The sequence below is a fragment of the Podarcis muralis genome, chromosome 12, assembly GCF_964188315.1.
Source record: "Podarcis muralis chromosome 12, rPodMur119.hap1.1, whole genome shotgun sequence".
NCBI classification, from domain to species: Eukaryota; Metazoa; Chordata; class Lepidosauria; order Squamata; family Lacertidae; genus Podarcis; species Podarcis muralis.
Window position 1 is genome coordinate 7,275,168 of NC_135666.1, and position 21,472 is coordinate 7,296,639.

At 45.9% G+C, this 21,472-nt stretch overlaps 1 protein-coding gene across 1 annotated transcript in view; it reads left to right on the plus strand.

Moving 5' to 3' along the window:
* The window catches only part of OBSCN (obscurin, cytoskeletal calmodulin and titin-interacting RhoGEF), a 206,571-nt gene that overhangs the window by 31,200 nt on the left and 153,899 nt on the right, over positions 1–21,472 (plus strand). Inside the window, exons 6-16 of the mRNA XM_077936688.1 lie at positions 2,950–3,216; positions 5,545–5,814; positions 8,401–8,685; positions 9,883–10,173; positions 10,610–10,900; positions 11,942–12,232; positions 13,428–13,709; positions 15,438–15,719; positions 16,414–16,704; positions 19,285–19,575; positions 20,271–20,552. Coding sequence (XP_077792814.1) covers positions 2,950–3,216; positions 5,545–5,814; positions 8,401–8,685; positions 9,883–10,173; positions 10,610–10,900; positions 11,942–12,232; positions 13,428–13,709; positions 15,438–15,719; positions 16,414–16,704; positions 19,285–19,575; positions 20,271–20,552 — 3,123 coding nt within the window. The remainder of the gene's footprint in view (positions 1–2,949; positions 3,217–5,544; positions 5,815–8,400; positions 8,686–9,882; positions 10,174–10,609; positions 10,901–11,941; positions 12,233–13,427; positions 13,710–15,437; positions 15,720–16,413; positions 16,705–19,284; positions 19,576–20,270; positions 20,553–21,472) is intronic.

Sequence of the window (21,472 nt, forward strand, 5' to 3'; positions counted from 1 at the left end):
GGGGGCACAAATTACTTGCCTTGCCCCGGGTGCTGACAACCCACGCTACGCCACTGGCTGCATGTGAGCTTTAGAGCATCAAAAGTGATTGCTGTGTTGGGTTGACTATGTGGGAATGTTCAGGGATGCAGGAGAGGATATATTGTTTGATTATAGCCTTTCCAACTTCTGTAAACAAGTTCACAATTCAGCAGAGTAACATTCCCCCTTTTAAACTCACAGAGGATGCGTTTGCTCAGGCTTGCTAAAGCCTCTATAATAACTGTTCTGGTATTTTCCCCTCATTCTCTCATAAAAGATAAGACATGACACAGTCTTCTATAAAAGTATAAAGGTAAAGGTAAAGGTACCCCTGCCCGTATGGGCCAGTCTTGACAGACTTTAGGGTTGTGCGCCCATCTCACTTAAGAGGCCAGGGGCCAGCGCTGTCCGGAGACACTTCCGGGTCACGTGGCCAGCGTGGCAAAGCTGCATCTGGTGAGCCAGCGCAGCACACGGAAACGCCGTTTACCTTCCCACTAGTAAGCGGTCCCTATTTATCTACTTGCACCCGGGAGTGCTTTCGAACTGCTAGGTTGGCAGGCGCTGGGACTGAGCAGCGGGAGCGCACCCCGCCGCGGGGATTCGAACCGCAAGTCCTAGGCGCTGAGGTTTTACCCACAGCGCCACCCGCGTCCCTTCGCATCCACAGTGGATGCGTTTGCTCAGGCTTGCTAAAACCTCTATAATAACTGTTCTGGTATTTTCCCCTTATTCCCCCATAAAAGATAAGACATGACACAGTCTTCTATAAAAGTATAGAAAGAGTTTACTCACATTCTGTTCACAATCAGATCTCAGAAGGCAGACTTAGCTTAGAAAAGTAACATACACCTGGGAAACTATCCCATAAAGAGACAGTCCCTCTGTCCTCTCTTGGCTAGAAGCATCTTTGGCTAAGCAGATGTTGCTTCTTTGATGTATGTAGTCAGAGAGAGATGACTGCCCTGCCCTGTGCTTTTGTCATTACCTGCACAGGTGAGGCCACGGCCACCTCTAGTCACATGCAGAGGAAGTCTGTCCCAGCCCAGAAGGAAACAGGAAGTTTACCTGCTGGCTAGACAAACATTCCTCCCCATGTGTAAACATGTCCACTCTAGGAATGTTGTACTTGACTGCTCTTGTGTTTCACATCCCACAGACTATTCAGAGTTGAACCTAATATTCAGCAATAACTTATTCAAGGTTCTTGGTATGATTTAGTAAGGTTCTGATATGAGTTAGGATTAACCTCCTCAGGCTGGTCTCGCAGGATCTCTGAGAAGTTGGTTAGGCTAAGAGCCATTGAAGAAGAACAAGTTAGATTGAGAGTATTGTGGAAGGTAGGAATGATGGAGGAATTTAATTTTTGTGAATCCTGCTTCTCACCTCCTGGGCTAATGGGTGGATTGAAATGTAATTATTCTTTAGAGTTTGCATTTCTCCTATTTTTGCAAGACAGTTCTCATCTCAAAAAATGTGAGCCAATAATAATTTCTCTGGTCATCCAGTGTTATGTTGGCCCTGAAGCCCATGAAGGGGGAATATCTTACCCTGTAGGGTTAAGGGATAGAACCCCAGCAGAGATTTAAAACCAAAAATATGCAGCAAAGTAAAGCATGGAAACACAGGCTGGCAGACCTTTAAAATATGCCCTTCTACGTTCCTCCCAAAGTTCCCCTCTTCCCCAGCATAGAAAAAGACCACACATTTGGTAAGTTCTAAAATGGTTTACTTACAAACTCTTCAAAGGTCAGGTTCATGTGCTTTTTCATACATCAGTCAGAAAACACAGGCAGTAAAACTTGGCTTAGTTACAGTGGTGAAAGTTCCTAAATTATTTCTGCAGGAACTCAAGATGAGCTTCTCATGTAGGCTGATGTACAACAATAGAATTGATTACCTTCCTTCTAAGGTGAGGGGGAGTGACCTAGCTAAGCCTGGCAGGACAGCTTACTCTATGGCATTAACCTCTTCATGCATACTTAAGCATGTTGATTATATGAGACTGGTTATCTCACAAATGTACCATATTTTTCGCTCTATGAGATGCACCAGACCACAAAACACACTGTGCTGGTCCCGGGGGGAGGTTACCGTGAGGCGTGGTCAGGGGCCTGGGTCGAGGGTCTGTAGACTGTCCTCCAAGGGTGAAGCGGGGTCCAAAGCGAGGAGCCGGGCAAGGACAGGAACTCTGGAAGAACAGGTCTGGGTGCTGGCTGAAACAGGTCTTCAACGATGTTGCTCCCGCAACCTGGGACCGGGCTGACTGGCCTTTATCTTCTCTGAGGCCAGGGGCGGTCCCGACCCCCAGGAGACCCGCCTCTCCTGGCCTTAAGGCGAGCACTCCTCCTGGGAGAAACCAGTTCCCTTCGCCTCTCTGCCCTGAGCCTCTGCAGCTCAGGAGAGGCTGGAGGGTTACTGGACCCAGGGGGAGACTCACCTTCCCCTGACAGGGCTGGGAGAGGCGCACCTGTAGGCAATGGGTCCTCAATCACCTCCGGAGCCAAAGTGGATTCATCTGGTGTCTGCTCCTGAGGATCCGGCACAGGTGCAGGCGCTTCAGATTCAAGGCCCTGCCCCGGCTCAGCCGGCCCTGGAGGCGGGGACTCCTGTGCAGGCTGGGATTCCTCCGGTTCAGCCTCTGAATCAGATTCCCGGGCCATCACACACACCTAGTTTTTGGAGGAGGAAAACAAGAAAAAAAATATTCTGAATCTCAGAAGCCAGAACAGCAAGAGGGATCACTGCACAGTGAAAGCAGCTTCCCCTTACTTTTTAGGAGGGAAAAAGTGAATCTTATAGAGCAAAAAATACCGTAATCTCAATACAGTAGCAATCTACCTAAGGATGACGTGTTTTCTGAGTTGCATTACCTTCGTTGTCTAATAGTTGGTCATTTCAACTGCATTTTCTTCTTCTGTTCCATAGAACCAGTCCTGGCTGTGAAAAGCCATCTGAGAAATGTAGAAGTAGCGCCAGGCAGGGATGCAATCTTCACTGTTGACCTCACTAATACCTGTTCCGGCTCGTGGTATGTTAATGGCAACATCGTGCAGAACAGCGATAAGTACATCATTACCAGAACCAAAACGTCGCACAGCCTCACTGTCAAAAGGGTCACAAGTGTTTTCAAAGAAGCAGAGGTGAAATTTGTCGCCAATAATCTTGAAAGCACTGCCAAGATAAGTTTGAAAGGTATTTTTATATGCATATTTCTTAGGATTTTTTACTTGCTGGGGAGAGAGGGGCCAGAAATCCACAGAAGCAAAGAGCTGTGTTTCAAAGCTTGCAAGCTCTGCCTTAACCACCTAGATGTGTGAGAAAGTGGAGGTTCAGTTGTTCTCGCTAGCACATTGAAAGAATAAAGGGGTCATCGCTTGGGACCAAAAAGATCTTAATGCAGGCACCAGGCAAGCTTCACTGGGGAGGCCATTCCATTCCATTCCTTTGTGGCTTAGGACCCTCGTATTTACGGGACCGCCTCTCCTGGTATGCCCCGCAGAGGACCTTAAGGTCCATGAATAATCATAGTTTAGAGGTCCTGGGACCTAAGAAAGTCAGACTATCCTCCACCAGGGCCAGGGCCTTCTCAGTGATGGCTCCGACCTGGTGGAATGCTCTGTCCCAGGAGACCAGGGCCCTGCAGGATTTAACTTCCTTCTGCAGGACCTGTAAGACAGAGGTATTCTGCCTGGCTTTCTATTTGAACTTAGCCTGATCTTTTATTCCCCTTCCTTCCCTCACTCCCCTTTTTATGAAGATTACCCGCTCTGGGATCCCACAGCTAATTCTCCCCTGGTCTCCTCACTGGCCCAAATAGGACTGATTTAGCCAGCTAGCTCTGGTGATCATCTAATGTTTGTTGGATGGATTTCCCCCCTAAATTGATTTTTTAATTCTGAATTTATTGTTATTCACGTTTTATACTGTATTTTATCCTGTTTTTTTGTTGCATCAATTAAGTGTTTTAAATTTGTTGTTAGCCGCCCTGAGCCCGGTTTTCTGAACCGGGAGGGGCGGGGTATAGATAAAAAAATATTTATTTAATTTATTTATAATCAGGATGTAGCCAGCGAAAAGGCCTACGTACAAATGCCTGACAAAATAAATAGCTGCAAACAATATTGGAATCTGAACATCCAAACATTCCAAAACACCGTATAAAATGTTTTATAAAACTGTATCACAAATATGAGCTAATTAAAATTTACAAGGCCTTTGAATATCCAATAAACCAAATGCCTTTCAGCCTTTGGCCGCCTACAGTGGTCTAATATAAACACTAGGTGGTAGTCAACTAAGTTTTACTCAGAGTTAATCCATCACAATTATATATCAGTTCAAAATACTCCGTAAAATTAAACATGGGGGGGGGGATATAAAGTATAATCTGATAAACGACAACTACAAAAACTGTTTGTGTGGCAGGGGATTGTTTTTGTTTGTTACTATGGTATGCATTTTTGTGTTTTTATATTGTAAATTACCCTGTGATGCTTGGATGAAGAGAAGTATAGATAATAATAATAATAATAATAATAATAATAATAATAATAATAATAAATGGGATGTTTAAATATTATAGAATGACAACAAAATATTTAAACAAGCCAATGTTTGTATATATAGAACTCACCAGTCAAGACTTGTTGTCTTAACCCTTTTCAAACCATTGAATAATAAGATTATGTATTTGCCTGACTGGTCAACTTCTACGCATGGAATGGGAGCGGGCGCCATCTTGACTTTTGCCTCAGGCGTTAAAACGTCTTCAGCAGCAAAATCTCTCCTGGCAAGTCTCTTTCTCCATGGAGTCCCCTTTACATTGCTGCTGCTGTGGAATTTCTTTGAGTTCATTCCTCAGGTTCTCCCCTCACCCCATGAAAGCTCTAATGCCTTTATTACAATGTTAAGGTAAAGGTAAAGGTACCCCTGCCCGTACAGGCCAGTCTTGACAGACTCTAGGGTTGTGCGCCCATCTCACTCTAGAGGCCGGGGGCCAGCGCTGTCCGAAGACACTTCCGGGTCACGTGGCCAGCATGACAAAGCTGCATCTGGCGAGCCAGCGCAGCACACGGAAACGCCGTTTACCTTCCCGCCAGTAAGCGGTCCCTATTTATCTACTTGCACCCGGGGGTGCTTTCGAACTGCTAGGTTGGCAGGCGCTGGGACCGAACGACGGGAGCGCACCCCACCGCGAGGATTTGAACCGCCGACCATGCGACCGGCAAGCCCTAGGCACTGAGGCCACAGTGCCACCCGCGCCCCTAGTTACAATGGGTAACATTACAATGTTAGCGTTGTTTAAATCTTCAGATTTTGAATTTGTCTAGAATGCAAATCTCAAAGTCCAACCTTTCCCCCCCTTTTAAAAAAAATGAAATTAAACATCACTCTGCTTCAGATTTGGGGGAAAAATCACCTGATTTTCCAGTTCATGCAAAATGTTGTTTCAGTTGTATACGCAACCCATTTGCGCCCTTTGCTGCCAACTCTGTTTTGCACCTCAACTTACTTTTCTAGACGAAGTGGCAAAGTTCGTCAATGAATCAACCCCCGGAATCAAGGTCAAGCTCTCAGAGAAATTTGAGCTGGTGTGCGAGGTCTCATCAGAGAACGAGCCCGTCATATGGAAGAAGGGTAAAAAACCTATCAGGCTGGACCAGAGAGTGACATTTACCTCTCAGGGAGTTAACAGAAAGCTCATTGTCCACAATGCACTGAAAGAAGACGAAGGGATTTACACCTGTGAAACAAAGGACGACAAGTTAACATTCCACGTTGAGGTCGAAGGTGAGCAGGGGAATCTGATTGCTTCCTTTTCGTCATGAAGTCATCCTTCCTTAACAAAAGTCTTGCTGCCAATATATTTCTGATAGTTGAACAGGCACTTTTGTTATTCTAGTGCTCACAGTAAAGTGGCTGGTTGTTCAGGACTGAAAGCAGATGTATATGTTCAGGTATAGGGAATCCAACAGCAGAAATTCTAGGAGTGGCATGTCAATAGCTGTGCTTTCAAGGGAGCTGTGTTGTGTAATAAACACAAATCTACCCTTCTTTCCTTATGGGGGACACAAGAGCCCTTATAGAGTCCTTTGTAGGTTCTCCATCGGTCGGAGAAAATAACAGAGGCCAACCAGAGAATATCGAGAAGCGAAGCGACTTGTAAGCTTGATCTTTATTGAACTGTTGCAACAGGGTGCTCCCCTCACATGCAGGAGGAGGAGGAGGACCCAGAACAAAGGTGTTCCCGCCCTTATACAGTGGTACCTTGGGTTACATACGCTTCAGGTTACATATGCTTCAGGTTACAGACTCCGCTAACCCAGAAATAGTACCTTGGGTTAAGAACTTTGATTCAGGATGAGAACAGAAATCATGTTCTGGTGGCGCGGTGGCAGCAGGAGGCCCCATTAGCTAAAGTGGTGCTTCAGGTTAAGAACTGTTTCAGGTTAAGAATGGACCTCCAGAACGAATTAAGTACTTAACCCGAGGTACCACTGGCATTTTAAATTGCCTGCCCTGGAGTCCAAGAGCACCACCAGAAACATTATACATACATCACAGAAAGGGGTGTAGCTCAAGACCACCCCCCAGATACATCATACCTACATTACAGAAAGGGCGGTCTACAACAGAAATCTGAGTGTGTTGTTTATATCCTGTCTGGCAGGTTACCTGTTAATGGTCACTTGATGGGATTACCTGGGGAGCCTGGCCAGTCTTTTGTAATGATAAATACTTAGTTCCTGAGCCAGGTCACAGGCTCACCCTGTTCCTACACAGACATACCCTTAAGACAGGATTTGTGAACGAAAAGACAATGGGGAGGCTTTTCCATTTTCCTTCGACCTTGCAGAGAAATATTTGAGGTCAATTTGGGAGGGACAAAATGGTTTCAGGACTTTTTCTGTGGGGTTTCAGACATGTGGTTTATATATGCAGTTATGAACATTTATTATATATATATATCTAAGACCTTAATTTTTTTAATATTTCAGTTGCATCGAAGCAGCTAGGCCATATTTCACCAACACTTTAGGGTCTACTTTGTAAATATAGGACTGATAGCAAGGAAACTTGTTGCAAGAGATATTCCACCCCCTCCCTCTGGAATACAATCTGTTATGTACCGAAATTCTCACCCTGGGCCAGCAGGGGGATACTGTAGATAGTTTTCACTGAGGTCCACATATGCAAATAAGGGATTGAAAGTGACGTTCAGTGATTGGATAGTTACAGAAAGTGTTACAGTTGCATTGTAGTGGAGCTCTATATAAGCAGGCTGGCTGAACTCTTCAGTTCAGTTCTGTTCTGGCTTGTGAATAAACAAGAGCTGATTGAAGAATCGCTGTGTCATCTGATATGTTCATCCACAACTTAACACAATGCACACGCACCTGGCTGGCCATAGCAGGAAACAGGATATAAGGCGACCTTTCCAGGGGCTGCATGTCAGTGATGGACAGGGCCAAAGCAAAGCACCTTGCTCTCTTTGGCAGAGGGACTATTGACCGTACATTCCTGAGGTCTTCTCCATGACCACCAGGAGCAAGGCCTCTAGCACTGTTGCACCAATTCTTAGAATTCCCTCCCTTTGGATTTTAGGCAAGCACCCCTACAGTATTATCTTTTAGCTGGTTGTTTTTTTAACATTGCCTTTTTCCCAGCCATGTGTTTGTGCGGCTGAAGTTGGTTTACTGTTTAGTTTTTGAACTTTATTCTGTGTAGGTTATATTGAGTTTTAACTTCTTAAGTTATGTGTGTGTGTGTGTGTGTGTGTGTGTGTGTGTTAGAAATCAGTAATTAATAAGCATGGACCAATGGTACCAAGTAGTATGGGAAACAGCCCTACTAGAAAAATTAACCAATAAACTGAAACTGACACGGGGACAAACAGAAGAAGACGCCTTCACCCCAGTATGGCTCCCCTTTATCACATACACAGCCCAACAAGACAATGACAATAATCCACCAACAGCATACAAATCAATATGGCCTGATCCAAAACACCCACCCACCCCCCACTCACACACGAAAACAAAGACCACCACAGCCAACCACATCCTAGGCCAACCCCAACCTCTCTCATCACCAAAGAAACACAAATGAACAGCAGAGAACCTGCATGAGCAACACTGACACCAAACCCTACATACATTAAGCAAAATAGAAACATCGCCACCCAACCGCACCCCAACCCCACCCATCTTTCCCCCCCTCCATCCCCTCCCCCCCAATGTCTTAACAAATGAAACTGATATGTAAAAATGTTACATGGAAAAAATACGAGAAACATTACACGTACTTCAAAAAAAGAAAAAAGGGGGGGGAAAGAAATCACGAAATTTGGCATGTGTTTTATTTTCCCCACTGCAGAGCCTATGCCTGTGTTTGCCAACAAGGAGAAGGTACAGAAAGAGATCAAGGTTACCTTTTTAGAGAATGCATCTCTTCTCTGCGAGGTGGCCCAGGGAAACACAGAAGTGAGGTGGCTGAAGAATGGGAAGCAGATAATCTCTAGCAAGAAATTCAAGATAGAAGCTGAAGGAAAGACCCGGCGGCTGATCGTGCAGCAGGTAGAAAAAGAGGATGTCGGTGATTACACCTGTGAGGCTGCTGGCCAAAAACTCACCTTCAAAGTCATTGCAGAAGCTGCAAAAGGTTTGGGTGTTTTCCTTTATATGGTACCATCTATATTTGGGACTGCCTTTTCTGCTCACCAGAGTCCACCCCCCCTCCCAAACACACACTCTTATCTCCTGGGCTACCAACCATGCAAATTTGCACATCCCACATTCCTTGATGGTCTGCTGCTAATTTGAATGGAAATGGAGAGCAGATAATGTTGAGGTATAATGTAGCAGCCACTGGAATGTAGCCCCACTGACTGCCCTGTTGGGCATCATTTTAGAAGTTTTTTTTAATATATCATTCAATCTTTATTACGGTCCAGAGACCCAACAAATTGTTACAAAGCAATGCACAATTCAGACAGCCTACCTCCAGGTTAAACAAGCATTTTGTTCAGACTTAAAGATAGGGATCATTGGTTCTTGCAACCACCGAAAAAACTTTGCCACTGCTAATGTTCTAGCATTTGTCCGGTCTTCCAATAGGAACCTGACATAGTGAGCCTCTGATTTTCCCAGGAAAGGTACCAGCAAGGGTAATATCAGTTTAGCCCTGGCTTGCTCATATTTCGCATAGTGCAGCAAAATATGTTTTATAGAATCGATGTCTTGAGCACACAAGCAAGGTCTGTCCTGGTAGGGAACTTTTATATATATATAGTGAACAAGTCCTTTAGCAGACTCTGTATCCATGATTTGAAAAGGGGACTGTTGCCTACAAATAGAGTTTATAGATCCGACTGCTGTGTTGTGCTGCAACCTGAATTTTGTGTGTTAATCGACAGGAGACTAGTGTTGGAGGAGACGTTGCCTTTTATGGGGTATATTAAAAGCGATTATAGGTTAATGGGTGAAATATACCTGGAGTCGAGAGTGGATTTCATGCTCTTTATTCAGCTAATAGTGGTGAGGAGGAATGGAAGTTCCCCCAGAATGTCTGCTTTATATACATTATTTACACAATGGGCCCCACGTGATTGGCTAATCCCAGGATTCTCATGTAGGCCAATCAGGTTGTGGATTCACTTCCACCTGGAGCTGGATTGGGTGGCTCCTGTGGACCAATCAGACTGCTGCATTCTGGATCCTCTTGTTCTAGGACCAATCAGGCTGCTGCATTTGGATCCTATTCAACTCAGTACATAACAATGGGGAAACCTTGATGTGCGGTAAATTGGGACTCTAGAGTTACAGTCCTTATCCTCTTTTCTCCCTCCCCTCGCCACAGTTACAGAAGTTGAGGATGTGTTTGTCAACAAGGAGAAGCTGCAGAAGGAGATCAAGGCTGCGGTTTCAGAGAACGCCTCCATCACCTGCGAGGTGGCCCAAGCCAAGACAGAAGTGAAGTGGTTCAAGGAGGGAAAGCAGATCACCTCCAGCAAGAAATTCAAGGTTGAAGCTGAAGGGAAGACCCGGCGGCTGATTGTGCAGCAGGTGGAAAAAGAGGACGCTGGTGAATACACTTGTGAGGCCGCTGGCCAAAAGCTCACCTTCAAAGTCATTGTGACAGCTGCAAAAGGTTTGCCTTCTCTCCTTTCATACCTTACTGCTTTACATTTGGGGCTGCCTTTTCCACTGACCAAAGGCCACCCCCCCCAACCATGACTTTCTCCTCTCACCTTGGCTGCCTGTGTTGAAAAAATGCACACCTTGCGCTCCAAATTCTGCCAACTGAGATGGAATAGGAGAGAAGCTCATGTTGGGGATGAAGTGGTAGTTCTTGATACTCATCCTCTCTGTCTTGCTTGGGCACCACTTACTTGTCCAAAGGTGACTTACAAATTATTTTGGGAGGGTGTGAATATTGCTGCAGGCACAGAGGGGCTGAAACAGCAGATGGGTCTTCTGTGTGATATCCCTGCTGTTAGTGTTTTACTGAGTTCCCATATAAAATGGAGCTTAGAGTTATTGATATTTGCTTATCCTATATTCTTCCACCCTCCACCTTGCCACAGTTGCAGAAGTTGAGGACGCATTTGTCAACAAGGAGAAGGTCCAGAAGGAGATCAAGGCTGCTGTTTCAGAGAACGCCTCCATCACCTGTGAGGTGGCCCAGGCCAAGACAGAAGTGAAGTGGTTCAAGGAGGGGAAACAGATCACCTCCAGCAAGAAATTCAAGGTAGAAGCTGAAGGCAAGACCCGGAAGCTGATTGTGCAGCAGGTGGAAAAAGAGGACGCTGGTGAATACACTTGTGAGGCTGCTGGCCAAAAGCTCACCTTCAAAGTCATTGCGACAGCTGCAAAAGGTTTGCAAGTTCCCCTTTATACCCCACTATATTACATTCCCATTCATAACTTTTTTCTTTCCTCTTTGCTGCTGCTGCTGAAAAAAAATCACACCCTACACTCCGTATTCTATTCATTAAAATCATAGAATCAGAGTTGGAAGGGACCACAATAATAATTTTGTTCAAACTCCAGCAATGCAAGAGTCTTTCTCCCAATGTGGGTCTTGAACAGTCTCATGTTCTACCAACTGAGCTACCCCTCAGTGTTAAGGAATATGAGAGAAGCTGATGTTGAGGTAAAGGTAAAGGGACCCCTGAACATTAGGTCCAGTCGTGACCGAATCTGGGGTTGCGGCGCTCATCTCGCTTTATTGGCCGAGGGAGCCGGCGTACAGCTTCCGGGTCATGTGGCCAGCATGACTAAGCCGCTTCTGGTGAACCAGAGCAGTGCACCGAAACGGCGTTTACCTTCCCGCTGGAGCGGTACCTATTTATCTACTTGCACTTTGATGTGCTTTCAAACTGCTAGGTTGGCAGGAGCAGGGACCAAGCAACGGGAGCTCACCCTGCCGTGGGGATTCGAACCGCCGACCTTCCGATCGGCAAGTTCGGAACCGCCGACCTTCCGATCGGCAAGTCCTAGTCTCTGTGGTTGAGGTATATAGTAATAATTCTTGGTATACAGCCCCTCTGCCTTACCTGGGTATGACTTATTTGTTCCAAAGATGAATCATGCATAATTTTTGCAAGGTGTGAATCCTACTGCAGGCCATCTTTTAATCAACAAATGAGCTGAAAAAGGAGATGGACCTTACATTTCACAGCTCCGCTGTTAGTGTTTAGCTTCAATCCAGTACAAAATGTAAGTATTCCTTGCACTTTAGGCAGGCAACCTGAACAGGATGGTTTCCTCTTTAACACAGATGGATGTCATTTGATACCTGAATCTGTAGTCCACATTGTTCTGTGAGCTATGGATTTCTAATGTTAATGGGGAACCTTCAAGAGCCATAAAACGTCAGCTTAGAGTTACTGATCTTTGCTTGTGCTCCCCCTCAGTTGCAGAAGTTGAGGATGTGTTTATCAACAAAGAGAAGGTCCAGAAGGAGATCAAGGCTGCTGCTTCAGAGGACGCTTCCATCACCTGTGAGGTGGCCCAGGCCAAGACAGAAGTGAAGTGGTTCAAGAATGGGAAGCAGATCAGCTCCAGCAAGAAATTCAAGGTAGAAGCTGAAGGCAAAACCCGGAGGCTGACTGTGCACCAGGTGGAGAAGGAGGATGCTGGCGAGTACACCTGTGAGGCCGGAAACCAGAAACTGACATTCCGTATCACTGTGACAACTGCAAAAGGTTTGCATGTTTTCCTGGATACCCTGCTGATTTGCATTTGGGGCTGCCTTTTCCTATGACCAAAGGCTATCAAACCCCATCCACACAATTCCTTTCTCCTAAGCGGCCAGTGCTCAAAGATTGCATGTCCCAAAGTCCTAGATACTTGTGCCACTAAAGGGCAAATAGCCACAACATCTGTCCCAGAGTTTTCACATCTGCACTTTTTTTAAAAAAAGTGAGCATTGGTGTGTGTGTGTGTGTGAGAGAGAGAGAGAGAGAGAGAGAGAATTGGCCCTTCTGCTGCTGTCCAATCGGAGTGGGACACCCTGACCTGCTTTCAGTTCCAAGAGGAACTATCCTTTTATTGGAAGTAGCAAACATAAATGGAACAGCTGGTATTGAGGAATTGGCAGTTTCACCCCATCACTTACTTGGGCATCATTTATTTGCTCTGAAGGTGGTACAATAACAATAACAATAACAATACAGTGGACTCTTTGGTTGTGAACGTGATCTGTGCGGGAAGCACATTCACAACCCGCTGCATCCGCAACCCGCAGCGCCGCATCTGTGCACGTGTGGGTTGCGATTCGGTGCTTCTGTGCATGTGCAAAGCACGATTTAGCACTTCTGCACATGCACAAGCGCTGAAACCTGGAAGTAACCCGTTCTGGTACTTCCAGGTTCAGAGCGGTGCGCAACCTGAAATCACGCAACTCGAAGCGTCTGTAACCCACGGTATGACTGTAATAATAATAATAATAATAATAATAATAATAATAATAATAATAATTTGCATGTGCTAGGCTGAGGGCTTGAAAACTCCCAAATGCCTGAGATTTGATAGCCCCACTATTTAGAGCCTTCAAAGTAGCCTCCATACAAGATCTATTCCTTCTGGCAGCAACCCAGGCCTCAAGAACCAGCCTGAGATCTTATGATGAAGGGCGGTATATAGATGTAATAAAAATGGGGATTTGTTCTCTATGAACACAGAAGGCTGGCTGTCCTACTGCTTGCGGCTGCAGCCTGTGTTGTAGTATGAATGTTGTGGATTAATCTTCAAGAGTTTGACGCTGGACGATCCATCCTCGTGGATTAAATGATATGTGCCTCTATTACCCTGAACAGATGTTACTGGAAGACCTGAAAGTGCCATAAAAAAGGAGTTTGGAGTTACCTATCTTTGCTTGTCCTCTTCTCTCTCCTTCAGCTGCAGAAATTGAGGACGTGTTTGTCAACAAGGAGAAGCTGCAGAAGGAGATCAAGGCTGTTCTTTCAGAGAACGCCTCCATCACCTGTGAGGTGGCCCAAGCCAAGACAGAAGTAAAGTGGTTCAAGGATGGGAAGCAGATCACCTCCAGCAAGAAATTCAAGGTAGAAGCTGAAGGCAAGACCCGAAGGCTGATTGTGCAGCAGGTGGAGAAGAAGGATGCTGGCGAATACACCTGTGAGTCCGGAAACCAGAAACTAGCCTTCAAAGTCACTGCAGCAGGTATTTCAATATAATATATTATACCCTACCATATTTGGGGCTGAAAGTGGCAACAGAGGGTCTGTATTTTATGCCTGCTGTGTATATGTTAGAACCTCAGCTTAACTGATGATTTAAAATAGTGTTAAAGGAAAGTTTTGTAACTTACCCTGCATGCATCTGAAGTGACTCAAATCGAACAATTGGCATCTATTTGTTTACTTAACTAAGAATATTTATATATGGACGTGGGTGGCGCTGTGGGTTAAACCACAGAGCCACGGACTTGCCGATCATAAGGTTGACGGTTCAAATCCCCGCGACGGGGTGAGCTCCTGTTGCTCAGTCCCTGCTCCTGCCAACCTAGCAGTTCGGAAGCACGTCAAAGTGCAAGTAGATAAATAGGTACTACTCCGGCGGGAAGGTAAACAGTGTTTCCGTGTGCTGCTCTGGTTCACCAGAAGCAGCTTAGTCATGCTGGCCACATGACCAGGAAGCTGTATGCCTGCTCCCTCGGCCAATAAAGCGAGATGAGCTCCGCAACCCCAGAGTCGGTCACGACTAGACCTAATGGTCAGGGGTCCCTTTACCTTTACATAGTAGTAAAATATCTTAGCAGTTTACAAGAAATCTTAAAAATATAAATAAAAAGTTTAAAATGATTAAAAACATTGAAAAATAACTAAAATGAACCGTAAAAGAGATTAAAATGCATCAGTATCTACATATGCAGATAGTCTTGCCTATAATAAAATGTTTTAAGCATGCACTGAAAATGGTACAGCAAAGACACCTGCCTGATGTGAATCGGCAGGGAATTGCAGTCAGTGAATTGCTTGTAAGCATAGGTCTTGGGAGGGAAAGGCACAAAATTCATTACATAGCCATGAACCATAACTCCCAATTCTCACATGAAGCACCTGGTTGCAGATGATCTACAATCCCTATATATTACAAGGTTCAGCTGGTGGAAAAATACAGCTATTTCTGGATCAGGAAGCCTGAGAATTGTAATTCATGCACATTGGGATGCGGGAGGCGCTGTGGGTTAAACCACAGAGCCTAGGACTTGCCGATCAGAAGGTCGGCGGTTCGAATCCCCGCGACGGGGTGAGCTCCCATTGCTCGGTCCCTGCTCCTGCCAACCTAGCAGTTCGAAAGCACGTCAAAGTGCAAGTAGATAAATAGGCAGGAAGGTAAACGGCGTTTCCGTGTGCTGCTCTGGTTCGCCAGAAGCGGCTTAGTCATGTTGCCCACATGACCTGGAAGCTGTCTGCGGACAAACGCTGGCTCCCTTGGCCAATAAAGCGAGATGAGCGCCGCAACCCCAGAGTCGGCCACGACTGGACCTAATGGTCAGGGGTCCCTTTACCCTTTACCTTTAACCTACACATTGAATTGCTGAAATGTGCTCTATGTGGGGCTGCCCCTGAGGCTGCCCAGGAAGCTTCAGGTAGTACAAAATTCAGTGGTTCAACTGCTCTCTGGGGCAGAATATTCACATTATATTTTGCCCCTGCTGAAATAATTTCATTGTCTAGCAATTAGCTACTGGACTGAGTTCAAGGTGATGCTTCTGGTGTACAAAGCCCTATACAGCATGGGGCCAGGATATGGAGCATTTGTTGTATGGTCCCATGGTACTCATTCTTCTATGAGCCAGATGTTAACCAGAAGTAATAAAGTGACTTAAGAGGGGAGGTAGAGTTCTGAATCTTTGCTTGCCTTCTTTTTCTACGCTACCTCCAGATGCAAAAGCTGAAGATGTGTTCGTCAACAAGGAGAAGGTCCAGAAAGAGATCAAGGCTGTTGTTTCGGAGAACGCCTCCATCACCTGCGAGGTGGACCAGGCCAAGACAGAAGTGAAGTGGTTCAAAGACGGGAAGCAGATCACCTCCAGCAAGAAATTCAAGGTTGAAGCTGAAGGCAAGACCCGGAAGCTGATTGTGCAACAGGTGGAGAAGAAGGATGCTGGCGAGTACACCTGTGAGGCCGCTGGCCAAAAACTCACCTTCAAAGTCATTGCAGCAGGTACAGCGAGACTTGTTACTGCCGCGTGGGATCAGAAGGTTCAGCATCCTGTTTCCCTTCTCACCCTTCACCTGTGTCTCCTCAGGCATATTAGCATTCAGCAAACTGTTGGACTCCAATCTTCCTTGGGTTGCTGTCTGTAGTCAGATCCTCATGCCCTAAGCTTGGTACCCAGTCTGGCAGAACCGTATGCCCTGCCCTAAATCTGCCTCTGTTTCAATGGCCAGCTCCAATCCTGATCCTCCCTCTAAAACTCTTAGCTCTGTATTATCTAAGCCCCTCTCTCAAGTGCCACTATCTACCCTCCAAAGGTGGACTCTCCCCTTGTGATATCATGTCCCCTTTCCAGTGGGGGATGGTCCAATTAGGGCAAATAGGATGGTAGACCACCAACCAACCTGTCTAAGAGGTGACACTGTTTGTCAACTTCATTCTCACTCTAAGTGCTGCCCTTAAGGAAGTCAGAAGGGAAGAGGATGGAGAAAAAGCTAGAATTATTTGGCTCCTCTGCTGATTTTGTTCTGTTTGCTAGTAGGAGGCCAATCTAGGAAGACCCCGCTTCATGGAGCATTTGTGATGTGTTTTTCTCTTTCTGACTCATCTATGAGCCAGGTGTTAGTGGAAAGCCTTGGAGATCCTTGAAAGGGGAGGTAGAGTTACTGTATGTTCCTTGCTCTCTTCCCCTCCCACCCAGATGCAAAAGCTGAGGATGTGTTCGTCAACAAGGAGAAGGTCCAGAAGGAGATCAAGGCTGCTGTTTCGGAGAACGCCTCCATCACCTGTGAGGTGGCCCAGGCCAACGCAGAAGTGAAGTGGTTCAAAGACGGGAAGCAGATCACCTCCAGCAAGAAATTCAAGGTAGAAGCTGAAGGCAAGACCCGGAGGCTGATTGTGCAGCAGGTGGAGAAGAAGGATGCTGGCGAATACACCTGTGAGGCCGCTGGCCAAAAACTCACCTTCAAAGTCATTGCAACGGATGCAAAAGGTTTGCACGCTTCTCTTTATGCCCTATTACTTTATATTTCGGGATGCCTATCCTGCTGACTGGGACGCAGATGGCGCTGTGGGTTAAACCACAGAGCCTAGGACTTGCCGATCAGAAGGTTGGTGGTTCGAATCCCCACGATGGGGCGAGCTCCTGTTGCTCGGTCCTTGCTCCTGCGCACCTAGCAGTTTGAAAGCACATCAAAGTGCAAGTAGATCAATAGGTACCGCTCTGGCGGGAAGATAAACAGTGTTTCTGTGCGCTGCTCTGGTTCGCCAGAAGTGGCTTAGTCATGCTGGCCACATGACCCGGAAGCTGTACGCCGGCTCCCTCGGCCAATAAAGCGAGATGAGCGCCGCAACCCCAGAATTGTCCATGACTGGACCTAATGGTCAGGGGTCCCTTTACCTTTATCCTGCTGACCAAAGGCAATTATCATCCATTATTTTCTTTTCTCTCTGGCCACCAATGCTGAAAAAACACAAGTCTCACACACCTTTATAATAATACTGCAAGTTCAAATGGAATTGGAGAGCGGATGGTGTTGAGGCATAATATAGCAGTCATTGGCGTGTCAGCCCAGCTGCCTTGTTGGGCATCACTTTAAATGATGTGTACTGTGAACTAATTTTAAGAAGAATTCATACGTATGATTCAAAAACGGCTTTGCTGTTTGTGTGGATGGCTGTGTGTATGTTTTGTGAAGTAACCTGAATTTTGTGCGCTAATCTGTTGGAGATTGATGTTGGAACCTCTTAATTAATCGTGTATGTCAGGGTTTGCCAATCTAGCACACCTTGTATGTTATTTATTTTTTGTTTCTTTGTTTTGGAAATGGTAGACATTTCCTTCACTCGTGGAAAGGCTTTTCTTAATGAGGGTGGGTGATCAAGGATTCTCTCTCTCTCTCTCTCTCTCTCTCTCTCTCTCTCTCTCTCTTCAAAGTCATTGAAGCAGGTACAGCGAGACCTGTTCCTGCCACATGGGTTCAGAAGGTTCAGCCTCCTGTTTCCCTTCTCACCCTTCACCTGTGTCTCCTCAGGCATATTAGCCTTCAGCAAACTGTTGTACTCCAATCTTCCTTGGGTTGCTGTCTGTACTGAGATCCTCATGCCCTAAGCTTGGCACCCAGTGTGGCAGAGCCAGTGTGGTGTAGTGGTTAAGAGCGGTGGACTCGTAATCTGGTGAACCGGGTTCGCTTCCCCGCTCCTCTACATGCAGCTGCTGGGTGACCTTGGGCTAGTCACACTTTTCTGAAGTCTCTCAGCTCCACTCACCTCACAGAGTGTTTGTTGTGGGGGAGGAAGGGAAGGAGATTGTTAGCCGCTTTGAGACTCCTTCGGGTAGTGATAAAGCGGGATATCAAATCCAAACTCTCTTCTCTGCCCTTAATCTGCCTCTGTTCCAATGGCCAGCTCCAAACATGATCCTCCCTCTAAAACTCTTAGCTCTGTATTATCTAAGCCCCTTTCTCAAGTGCCACTATCTACCCTCCAAAGGTGGATTCCCCCCTCTGGCGATATCATGTCCCCTTTCCAGTGGAACATGGTCCAATTAGGGCAAATGGGAGACATGCACTTCAGCAGAGAGAAGAGGAGAGATATGCGTGTGTGTAAGAAAGAGAGAGAGAGGTGTGTGCTCTGTTTGTATGTGATGTGTGGGTGTAGGAGAAAACAACCAAGACACACAGGGAGAGCAGGGGTTGTGTATGGTTTGCTTATATGCAGTGCTTTTTTTCCTGGGGGTATGCATACCCCTAAACATTTTGTGAATCTTTGTACAGTGGATGCTCGGGTTGTGAATGCAATCCATGCGGGATGCACGTTCGCAACCTGCAGTGTTCGCAACCCGCGTCTGCGCACGCGCCGGTTGCGATTTGGCACTTCTGCGCATGCGCAAAGAGCGATTTAGTGTTTCTGCGCATGTGTGACCGCCGAAACCCAGAAGTAACCTGTTCCAGTTCGGTGGTCCACAACCCGAAAAAAACACAACCTGAAGTGTCTGTAACCCGAGGTATGACTGTACTTTTGTCCATTTAGTGCATTTATTTTTCCTAATTTGAACTATAAAATTGTGATTTTCTTGAGTCAAAATGAAAATACCCATATACATTTTTAATAGAAAAAAAGCAGTACTTTTATGTATGATCTCTGTGAGAGGGGGTGAGATGCACTTGGGCAGAGAGGGAGAAATAGATTGCGGCTGTGCATATGTGAAGTATATGAGTGTGTATATGACACAGTGAGAGTGAATGCGTGTGGCTACATTATACATTTCCCCTCATACTTGGAAATGCTCCTTCTCAGAGCTGTGTTTGTGGTTATCTATATTGTGTGGTCTCCACCATAAGGACCAGCCGGGGCATAGCCAACTTTCCATGGCAACCATTTTGTGACCGGTGCCAGCAGCACTTTCTCAAACTTCAAAATGTGCCAAGTAGTCCAAAAAGTTTGGTGACCCCTGGATTCTATGACACACGAATCTGTGGTCCTGATGAGATGTTAATGGAAAGTGCCATAAAAGGGGAGCTTGAAGTCATCTGTCTTTGCTTCTCCTCTTTTCTCCCTCCCCTCACCACAGTTGCGGACGTTGAGGATGCATTTGTCAACAAGGAGAAGGTCCAGAAGGAGATCAAGGCTGCTGTTTCAGAGAACGCCTCCATCACCTGCGAGGTGGCCCAGGCCAAGACAGAAGTGAAGTGGTACAAGGAAGGAAAGCAGATCACCTCCAGCAAGAAATTCAAGGTAGAAGCTGAAGGGAAGACCCGGAGGCTGATTGTGCAGCAGGTGGAAAAAGAGGACGCTGGTGAATACACTTGTGAGGCCGCTGGTCAAAAGCTCACCTTCAAAGTCATTGCGACAGCTGCAAAAGGTTTGCCTTCTCTCCTTTTATACCTTACTGCTTTACATTTGGGGCTGCCTTTTCCACTGACCCATGACGTTCTCCTCTCACCTTGGCTGCCTATGTTGAAAAAATGCACACCCTGCACTCCAAATTCTGCTAAGATGGAATAGAAGCTCATGTGGGGACATGAAGTGGTAGTTCTTGATACAGTGGTACCTTGGGTTACATACGCTTTGGGTTACATATGCTTCAGGTTACAGACTCCGCTAACCCAGAAATAGTGCTTCAGGTTAAGAACTTTGTTTCAGGATGAGAACAGAAATCGGGCTCCGGCGGCGCGGCAGCAGCGGGAGGCCCCGTTAGCTAAAGTGGTGCTTCAGGTTAAGAACAGTTTCAGGTTAAGAACGGACCTCCGGAACGAATTAAGTACTTAACCCAAGGTACCACTGTACTCATCCTCTCTGTCTTGCTTGGGCACCACTTACTTGTCCAAAGGTGACTTACAAATTATTTTGGGAGGGTGTGAATATTGCTGCAGGCACAGAGTGGCTGGAACGGCAGGTGGGTCTTCTGTGTGATATCCCTGCTGTTAGTGTTTTACTGAGTTCCCATAGAAAATGAAATAATTCCTATGTAGGAAAGAATTCCTAAGCTATAAAATGGAGCTTAGAGTTATTGATCTTTGCTTATCTGATTTCCCCCCACCCTCCACCTTGCCACAGTTGCAGAAGTTGAGGATGTGTTTGTCAACAAGGAGAAGGTCCAGAAGGAGATCAAGGCGGTTGTTTCGGAGAACGCCTCCATCACCTGTGAGGTGGCCCAGACCAAGACAGAAGTGAAGTGGTTCAAGAATGGGAAGCAGATCACCTCCAGCAAGAAATTCAAGGTAGAAGCTGAAGGGAAGACCCGGAGGCTGATTGTGCAGCAGGTGGAGAAAGAGGATGCTGGTGAATACACCTGTGAGGCCGGAAACCAGAAACTGGCCTTCAAACTTAATGTTCCAGGTGAGAATGAGAGATAGTCTTCCCAAGACCAGGACCCCTAAAGGCTGGTGGTGTATTCTACAACATGTCATTAATGCACTAATAGAACATTAGTGGTAGATAACTACTGAACCATCCACATACTATATCATTCGGTATTATTATTTCAGTTTATTAGCTGCTCTTCACTATTAGATCTCAGGGCGGGTTACAACTATTTAAAAATTGATATTAAAAATAGTTAAAACAAATGACAGTCATAGTAATAATTGTTAACTTACCAGTTTGTTTGTGATGGTTCCTCAATGTTATGGCATTGATGCCTTCTTTAGGGGCACTCTTGCTGTGGTCCCCCCCACAACAAAAGGGGGACCAAAAATAAACCTGAAGTAACATCAGTATTGGAGGTTTCATGAAGGGTCTGGCGAATGAACTTTTAATGCCATCTCAAACTACAATTCCCAGAATTCTTTGTGGGAAGGCAACACTATAATTTCTGTCACAGGCCTTCACAACCTATATTACCTGTTTAACTGAAAACAGCCATTTGCAATGGCCTCTCAGAGCTCACAGAGCTGTTTGAAGTGGTAATGTTGGGCACCTCTAGACAACATATTTATTGAGCATTTATCCTGGTCTGTTTTCAGGGAGATTAGATGATACTGTCTTTTTCATGAGTATTCATTCTGATTTGTCTGTGTGGAGGTTAGATGTCTTTGCATCAAAGCAAGTGTTAATCCCACACTTTCCAGCTCATTTCATCATCATCATCATCATCATTTATTCTTTATACCCCGCCCATCTGGCTGAGTTTCCCCAGCCACTCTGGGCGGCTCCCAATCGAGTGTTAAAAACAATACAGCATTAAATATTAAAAACTTCCCTAAACAGGGCTGCCTTCAGATGTCTTTTAAAGATAGGGTAGCTGCTTATTTCCTTCA